Source organism: Myotis davidii, unplaced genomic scaffold (assembly GCF_000327345.1).
Source record: "Myotis davidii unplaced genomic scaffold, ASM32734v1 scaffold520, whole genome shotgun sequence".
Taxonomy (NCBI): domain Eukaryota; kingdom Metazoa; phylum Chordata; class Mammalia; order Chiroptera; family Vespertilionidae; genus Myotis; species Myotis davidii.
In genome coordinates this window covers 2983407-2992997 of record NW_006292908.1, presented here as the reverse complement: position 1 = coordinate 2992997, position 9591 = coordinate 2983407, and the positions used below count along the sequence as shown (strand labels likewise).

The 9591-nt window shown below is 41.0% G+C and overlaps 1 protein-coding gene across 2 annotated transcripts in view; it reads right to left on the bottom strand.

The window, feature by feature from the left end:
- Positions 1 to 9591, bottom strand: part of MBD2 (methyl-CpG binding domain protein 2) — a 33953-nt gene that overhangs the window by 4601 nt on the left and 19761 nt on the right. For both annotated transcript variants that reach the window (XM_015565689.1, XM_006766400.2), the window contains exons 3-4: positions 2731 to 2821; positions 1244 to 1421 (exon numbers count right to left, since the gene is read on the bottom strand). In XM_015565689.1, the coding sequence (XP_015421175.1) occupies positions 1244 to 1421; positions 2731 to 2821 (269 nt within the window). The remainder of the gene's footprint in view (positions 1 to 1243; positions 1422 to 2730; positions 2822 to 9591) is intronic.

Here is a 9591-nt window from a genome sequence, read left to right as displayed (position 1 = left end):
CCAGAAAGGTGTAAACCCAATTACAGACCTGGCTAGACTCATGATTTAAAAAACACTCTCATGACAACTTTTATGGATTTAGAAAAAAAATACAAATGTAAAACGTATTTGTAAATTACACGATTCAAAAGTGCCATCTGCTGGTTTTGTCTAGAAATACTACCCAGTAAAGCTTCTCATTTACACCCAGAAGAGGGAAACGGGGAAGCACTCCCACTGCCCTATTTATAGAGAAACAAAGGATTCCACACTCTCATATAAGTAATGGGACCAAAGCTCACAAGTCCCTCATCAGAATGTCTGTGAGGTCTTCATAGCTGGAATATTTTGTTTCTCCTGAACAACAGTTTGCTTATACTTCCTGGGCATTATCAACTGAAGCTGTATGCTTTCCTTTCCCTATGAACTGCTAGAAACCTAAGTCCCGGTCCAGCCTCAGAAAAAGTAAAAGACGTTAATAGATGCAGCTTGTACCCTCTGTTCTATTGGTTTACCTGGTGTGTCACCTTCCACATTTGTTTCTCATTAGACTTTTGAGCAGGGGTCCTCAAACTACGGCCCACGGGCCACATGCAAATACAAATATTGTATTTGTTACCGTTTTGTTTTTTTACTTCAAAATAAGATATGTGCAGCGTGCATAGGAATTTGTTCATAGGTTTTTTTAAAACTATAGTCCAGCCCTCCAACCGTCTGAGGGACAGTGAACTGGCCCCCTGTTTAAAAAGTTTGAGGACCCCTGCTTTTGAGTGAGTGCGTGAGTGTATGTGTGTGTGTCTCTGTCTCCCTCTCTCTCTTTGGAGCCACCTTAAATCTTTCCTTAAAACAAGCTGAAATAGAGATAATAAATCTCTACATTGAAGTAAACATAATCAAGATAAGTAAATTAACTTTGAAAACACAACTGAGCATGGCTATCATCTGCTTTGAAGAGACACTGCTTTGCAGAAAAAACAATGCAGGAAGCAATCACAAAAGGCATAACCAAGTGAAAGGAAGAGCCCAGAGTACAAAAGACACTGCAACAAGGATGAGTAGAGTGCAACTGACCTGTCCTTTGGACATGATTGCAATGATACCCTTATCCACACTCTTCTACTTTTTTCACACGTTTCAAATGTCCTACATCACCTCCCACTGGCTTCACAAAAGCTCTATAAATATACATACATAACTTTCTGATTGATTCATCACTTACCAGATGTAAAAAACAAGGTTCTGAAGTTACATGAAACTGTCTTACCTAATGTCTTCGTCTGTGACAATGAAAGCTTTGCAGAGGGGTTGAGATGTGTTCAGCCAAACAGCCGGGTTCTTTTCCACAGCAGGGGAAACTTGCCCTGTGATTGGAGCAGAGCTCGTGTGCAACGCACTGGCAACAGCAGATAAAAGGGTCTCGTCGTTACTACCTGGACCAACTCCTGCAATCAGAAAAATGGACTTGTTAAGGGAAATTTCTAAATGTGTTTGACAAACCTATGTTACCTAAAACAACCACTATTTTTATATTCATTTGGGATCATATATTTTTTTTTGGGGGGGGGGTCATATATTAAACTGATATAAGCCAAAGCAGCAAAGAATTAGATAATATCTACTTAATAGTTATTATACACCAATGAATTAACATTAAAGAAACATTAACAAAATAGCCAAGCAATTCAATAAAACTTTAACATGATTTTAAAATATATTTTCCAAAAATTTTTCTCCACTTTTTAGAAGTTGGCTACATTTCCTCAAGCAAGGTCAATTATTTTAATGATCTAAGTGCCTTCTGAAGTCATATTATACTCAAGTATCCCCCTTAATATTTTCCTAAATTATTCCTGGAATAGCTTTCTCTTATAGCTTTTAACATTAATTTCTGGCAATATCTCGACACTTATCTTCCTTGTTTGAAGACTTCAAAGGAGAAGCCAATGCAAGCATGCTGTGCCTACAGTTTTAACGGTTTTTTTCAAAATACCGAACAAAATATCCAAGTTCACAGATTTACCTAATAACTGCACACCTTGACTACTTTTGGGAGACTGGCCCCGAGGGCCACGTTCAAATGCATTGCTTAGTCATAAACTTGTTAAAGCAACAATTCCCAAGAGCAGAGAGGAATGAGACAATATTCTAACCAACGAATGATGAGGATTTTTTAAGCAATCCACATTAGGATTAAGATTTAGGAGCTGAAGTTCTCCTGCTTGGAAAAGGATGCTTCTCTGGAACTTGGAATCAATATGACACCGCAGGCACCTAGCAGCTGAGCCCTCCACCCCGACCCCACGTGCTGCTGCTGCAGGACTGAGGTGCAGGGGTTCCCACCGCTGTGCGTGCAGCAGCAGTTTGTGGAGGGAGAGGCAGGGGGAGAGCTGCTGGCTCTTCCTTCCGTAACAGAAAGAAAGACCAGGTGCTTGGGGGGGGGGGGGCAGATGCTCCTCTGAGCAGGAAGCCTGGGAAAGTCTGCCACTCAGTGCATTTGGTTCCAGAAGCAGCACATGAGTTCATTTATATGAGAAACCTAACCAACATTTTTACACAGAAAAATAATCTTAGGTAATGCGCTGCCCTAAAGCATCCTTGCAAAATACAAGCGTTTCATGTACATTTCCCCCTGGGTTTATGCAAGAGGGCCCTCACCCAGCAAGGCACACCACCCCCTCCATCCTGACTCCACAGCTTCCACAGAGCCCAGCACACAGTGGGCACCGCTCAACTGAGCTGAGGTAATAATACCTTGAAGACCTTTAGGTAGCTCCATGGTTTTTATAATTTGTTCTGTTACATCCGATGCACTAAGTCCTTGTAGCCTCTTCTCCCAGAAAAGCTGTAAAGCAAAATATCACTATTAATGGACACATTCTCGGAACAAGAAAGTAGCGCATCGATGCTGTTGAATAATGAAAATGAAATCATTTCAATCATTTCCTAATTTCCCCATATTTTTCTTTACAAAAAGCTACATGGTACTCCAAACAGAAATTACTTCAATGCATCACAATTCTTTCAAATGATATTACTCAAAAAAAGTTTTTATTACTTTATGTAACCTGTTACAGTACTATAGATTGTTACATTATACATTATAGATAGTTCTTTATAAGGTATCTTCCAAAGAACGTAACTTAAATTTTTAAAGATTCACTTGGTATGAAAGTGTAATGTTATATTTCATGAGGGGAAAGAAAACAAATAAAAACCCTAACTTAACTCTGGTGCCGTGTCACATATAGAAATTTTTTGATATTTGCAACCAAAGTAAAACAAAGACATATTTTTGATATTTATTTTATATATTTAAATGCCATTTAACAAAGAAAAATCAACCAAAAAAATGAGTTCGCGTGTCACCTCTGACACGCGTGTCATAGGTTCACCATCACTGCACTAGAGGCTCTTTATACCCCATGGGGCTACTGAGTAGCCACTTGCTTATCCCAACTCTAAATGGATCAGGACAATTCTGCTGTTTGATTTCATATCCTTTCTATACTTCATTCTCTCTCCTATTAGCTACTACTTCTCACTACTGTCTTTGATCCATTCAGCATGCATTTACTGAGCTTCTACTATGTGCAGTGCTTGCCCTGTGGATGCAACAGTAGATAACATAGTATCTTTGTCCTCAAGCCTTCCTCTTTCTCTAGTCTGTTTCATATATACCACTGCCAAAAAAAAAAAAAAAAAATTCCTTAGGACTCCGTATCTGTCTTTAATCTTGGATCCCTGAGGCCTGTCACATAGGGGTACTGAAAAAATGTTTGTGTGAATGACTAAATATGGGAGTCACTGGACTTAGAATGAGGATCTTGAGAGACATACAAACCCAAGCTGAAATCCCAGCTCTAGAAGTAAGACCTTGCAGAAGCTCTATAGCTTTAAAAGGCTCAATTTCCTCTTCTGTAAACTGTGGCACCAATGACTATCACATAAGATTATTGTGGGGATTAAACAAGCCAGTACAGAAAAAGACCTGTCACAGAGCAAAGATCAAGCTTTATATGTACTCTTGGGGCTTCTCATTCTGACTCCCAGATACACAAAAAGTATCAGATAATATTGCCCCTCATCCCCTCGCCAGACAAATGCAAAGATACAGTAAAATAACTGTATTATGGCAGAATAGTAGTATGTTGTATTTACAACAACCTCACTGCCGGCACCAAGAATACCTGCAATAGAATGTTTCACTGCCCTTTGAATGCCTCTGGTATATAGTAAGATCTCCTTACATCTCTCTACACATTGCATCATCAACTGAATATGTGGTCAACATATATGAGGACACAAATACATTAATCATCCTGGGTGAAAGATAGTTAGGTGAAGGTTATAAATGATGAATGTGACAGATGTCCCAAGAAACCCCACCTGCTCTCTATTTCCTCTTTAGGGGATACCATCACTAAGCTTTGAATATCACAACTACAGAAAAAGACATTGAAAACAAAAGCCAGTTAATTTCTAATGAAAACATATTCAGAGGAATCAGTGAGTATAAGATTAGGAAGTACTTTTATAATAAAATTTATATAGACATAATTTAATTTGAAAAAAATAAATCAACACTACCAAAAAACAAAGTATGGAAAGTATGTACAGATATGATTAATAATATTTTACATCTAACAACTCCAATTCTAAATTATCAAAAGTTACATTTTTTACATTCTATAATCTTTAATTCTTAATGTTTAAATTTCTACTAATTCAAAGGGAAATGATGAGAAAACCAGCTCGCGGTGGAGGTAAGGACAGCGCAGCCGTGGAAGGACCGCTGTGCCGACGCAGCAGAGCTCAGGGAGATGCTGTGACCTCATCTCGTTCTGTGAGTTTCTTAAAAGAAGGAAGGCAACGGAATATGCAATACAAAGGAAACGGCCCTTCACTCCTTGTTGAAAGAACCCAAGGATTTCCAGCGCTCCTGCCGCTCCTCATTTGGACCGGTGACGGATCACGGCCCAGGCTCTCGCCAGCTGAGCAGTCCGGGTAAAGGAGGAGGGAAGCCCAGGAAAGAGGAAACCACAATGGGAAGACTAGACCAGAGCCAAGAAAAGGAGCTGAAGTTTGTTCTATTTACGGTCTGGGGGATAACATGGACAGCTTTTAATTAAGATGTCCTGAAACTGTAATTTTGTTATTTTTAGCCCATCTATTTCCATGGTGTGATGATAGTAAAGCCTTTAGAAAAACCTCAAAAGGACTCTTTGAGAATATTTCAAGAACAAAGGTAGAAGAGAATTAGGGAACACAAACTACACTTTTGTTTTGCAGCCAAGCAAGAAGGGGAAAGAGACTCGAACCAGCAGCCATGGTCGAGAGCAGAGGTTCTTACCCTTAGCGCGGCTGGCATGTGGGGCTGGGGAAGTCTGTGTGTGGATGGTCAGCAGCAGCACTGGCCTACACCCACTAGATACCAGTAGCAGCACCCCGTTTGTGACAGCCAAGAATGTCTCTAGACATGGCCAAGTGCCCATGGTGCATGGGGGAGGGTGGGGGGTGGGGACAAAATCAGGTCTGGTTGAGAACCATGGTCCAGGGGAGGAGGGCAGGAGACAGGAGGTCTGCACTGGCAGGGCCTGGGCTCCCAGCTGAAACACAGGCAGACCCTTCCACCGACACACGCCATCACTGCGGCTGCTCCTCTGTCCACTTTCAAGAGTCTCTGGCCCAACTCCTCGTTCCTGGGCCTTAGAGAACCACCCTAAGTGGCTTGGAGCTGGGCGCCTCTTTGTCACTGCCAGACAAGTAGGGGGTAAGATAAAGCAGAAGTGGGAGAAACATTTCTTACCTCAGGAATTGAAATTTAATGACTTCCTGATAGGAACATAGATATACACAGTAATTATTTAAAATATATTTTTTTATTGATTTCAAAGAGGAAGGGGCGAGAGAGAGAGAGAGAGAGAAACATCAGTGATGAGAAAGAATCATTTACTGGCCACCTCGTGCATGCCCCACACTGGGGATTGAGCCTACAACCCGGGCATGTGCCCTGATCAGTAATCGAACCATGACTTCCTGGTTCATAGGTCGATGCTCAACCACTGAGCCACGCCAGCCAAGCCACAATAATTACTTTTAATAATTCCATTACACTTTAGAGTCAATGGTCTTTTGTGGGCTGGCCATTTCTAATATCATTTCTATTGGAAGAGGTATAGTTCCAAACAACTGAAACAGGACATTTTATATCCACCCCATATGCTAGAAAGCACCTGTAGGTAGAGATTTTAGAAGGAGCTTTCTGAGAACATAAGCATGTGCAAATCTGTGATTGATACAGAGAAAGGCACAGAATGACTTTAGGTGTTCAAGGATAGGTGCAACAACAAAATAGAACTGGTGGGTTGATCTTGAACATGTCAATTTCCGTAAATGCTTAGTATGTAGCTATCAGTAGGGCCTGGCCAATTCTAAATTAAAAGCCCTGAGAAAAACCGTCTCAACAAAGTGAGCCACGCAAAAACTTAAAACTTCTTTTAGCCCTTGTTTATTGCTTTAAAACTAGGAGCTAAAGCCTAAAGCCCTGAGCCTCTTCAAATACCCTCCCTTACCTCAGGCTTCTTCTGAGCCATTTTCGTGTAGCTTCTTTACCTACCTCCTGACTCTGGGTCACAGCTTCACCTGCCTCCTGCGGATCTTGTCTCATCAATTTGCCCAACTTTTCCTCTTACCTTTTCCCTCCCCTCTTCCTCTCCTGGGGCTTCTTCCCCTGAAGTGACAGATATACGCACACTCTGATAACCTGCAAACTGTCCTTATTCACACCACTTCTCCCTCAAACCATCTCTGCCGTCCCCCTTCCACTAGAAGAGAAACTCTGCCTTATTTCCTCACGTTCCACTCACCTTTTTCCTTCAAACCTGGACTCCACTCCTACTACTGTATTAACACTGACCTGCCCAAGGTCACAGGAACCTAATTACCAAATCCAACTCCTGATTGATTCAAGCCCACTTTGCCCCACTTCACCATTGCAATCTCGGACTGTCAGAAGACTGACTGAAAGTTGCCTCTTCTGATGGTTCTCTATAGGTTTTGTATTTCCTAACATTAAAAGTTAAAACTTCTAACAGTAATTGTCAAAGAAATAAGACTACTAGCATTTTTCTAATGGAAATACTTAAAATGCCTAAGATGGAATATACCTTTTAAAGTATATGAAGACAAAAGTGTTAATACTTTGTAAAATAGAAGAACCAAAGTTAACATTCAACTCTCACCATTTTAAGAGTTTCAACTGGCACAGTCTTCATCTGTCAAGAGCATGATGCTAGACACACAGCTGGCACTCGCATCAGGCCTGATGAAGTTGTGGCCCAGCGGAGGGAGTGCAGGGAGCAGAAAGAGCACCAGTTTGGGAGCTGTATTCCTGATTCAACCACTAAACAGACGTGCAGCCTTAGGTAAGTCACTTGACTTCTTTGTATTTTCACCAGCAAAACAGAAATACCAGTAACTGCCTAAATCTGTCTCAGAAGGTTATCAAAATAGTGACAAAAACATGAGAAAATTCTTGAAAAATATAAATATTTTACTGAATTGCTCAGGATACTTCTGATGCTAAATATAATAAAGATATTATTCGCTTTCCTAAGGCTTTGGGCTAAATCTAATCAAAGAACAAAGGACCTTGTCATATATTTGTTGACTAACACAAAACCCACAAAATGTGCACTTCATAGGCCCTGGCTCATGAAAAGCTAAAGACGCAAGACGCTGGGGCAGGGCTGTGCAGAGGGACGCAGTTTCCTGCCCAGAAGGAATTCACTGTCCAGTGTGTACGCTGCTCTTCTCCAAATCAACCCCATGTGATTGATACATGAGCTGTCTAATTTTGGTCAGCAAAACCCAACTTAACTTAGTTAATACCATGCCCACCCAACATCAAAAGACAAGCATAAGCTGGCCCCTTGTTTTGTGAGAGTGGCCTAGGAAGAAAGGGCTAGACAATGACAAAAAAATGATGATGTGAACCAAGGAAAAACTTGATTCATGTGGTGGTGAAAATTACAGTGAGATCCCTTGTTAAGGCAACAGATAACATTTAGGGCTAAAGAGGATGGAAGAATGAAGCAAATGCACAGAAGAGCTGAGGAGGGTGAGGGAGCGGTCGCCATCTGCTGTGGCTGCAGGTCGAAACCCTCTCACAATGCTACCTAACTCTCAGAGTGGGCACGAAACGCCCATCAAATGCTCCAGAGGTACCATTACCCTCAGATGCCCCTAAAGCAGTGGTCAGCAAACTGTGGCCCCTTGAGTGTGGCTCTTCCACAAAATACCTGTGCGGGTGCACACGTACAGTGCAATTGAAACTTCGTGGCCATACTCAAAGGGCCAAAGAGCCACATGTGGCTCGCAAGCCACAGTTCGCCGACCACAGCCCTGGAGTAAGAGTGCTCATTCGTGATGCCTACAAGTTTTTCATGTGTTGCTTCCACAGGCAAAGTTTTCATAGTAATTTCTCATTAATACATAATCAGTACACAGGGACTCAGGCACGCTCCTTCACTTCACTCGTTTGTCACATTTCCACTTGGAATCATTTGTTCAGTATGTTTTTCATTATTATATTGAAAGTTTTATGAGGACAGGATGCATGTCTGACGTTCGCATTTATACAGCACCTGTAAATACAACCTGCAATACATTCTGGTGAATAAATAAATTAATGATTTCAAACCCACTCACCGGCAGGAACTGTGATCTGCAACAGAGAGAGAGCTTTCATTATCTTTACTGTTTATCAGAAGAGATGGCCTTTAGAAAAGCTTTCTTGAAACTAAACTTCAATCATGTGAGTTAAGTGTAGTTTTTTAAGTGGAATATCAATAGATACTACTTCCTTTTTAATACTGGTAAATCAAGAAATAGAAGCATGAATCACTGTAAAAGATGACATTAAACAACCACTAGAACTAAAATCAGGTTATAAATCCTCAAAATTATCAGAAGGATGGATTTAAATGGAAAACCCACACCACAGAACAAAGATGGAAATACTAGAAAATGACAATACAATGTTAGAAACAGTATATAAACACAATAATAGAATCAAGACCAAATATGTCCATACTATCAATAAATGTAATGGAAAACTCACCAATAAAAGAAAAAGACTGTCAGATCAGATGGGAGGAAAATAAACTCTGTTTTATGCAAGAAACATTATCTAAAAATAAAGGGGCTTAGAAAGTTGAAAATAAAAAGAGCAAAGAAATAACAAGCAAATATAGACATTAAGAAAAAAAAGGTACAGAGAAACCAAGATGGCAGCATAGGTAAACACCTGAAATTGCTGCCTCACACAACCACTGCAAAAATACAACTAAAAGACAACACAGACATCATCCAGAAACACAGGAAGGCTGGCTGAGTGGAAATCCTACAACTAGAAGGAGAGAGAAAAGCACACTGAGACTCAGCAGAGGTGCAGAAGTAAAGTGCAGGGGTATGGAGGCGCACGCGGAAAGGGCTGGCAACTGGGAAGGAGACACAAGCTCCCGATGGCTCAGAACTCCAGTTCCGGGCAAGTCGCTGGGGACCCAGACTCATACGGGGAGAAACTGGACTGTCTGGCATCGGGTAGAACTT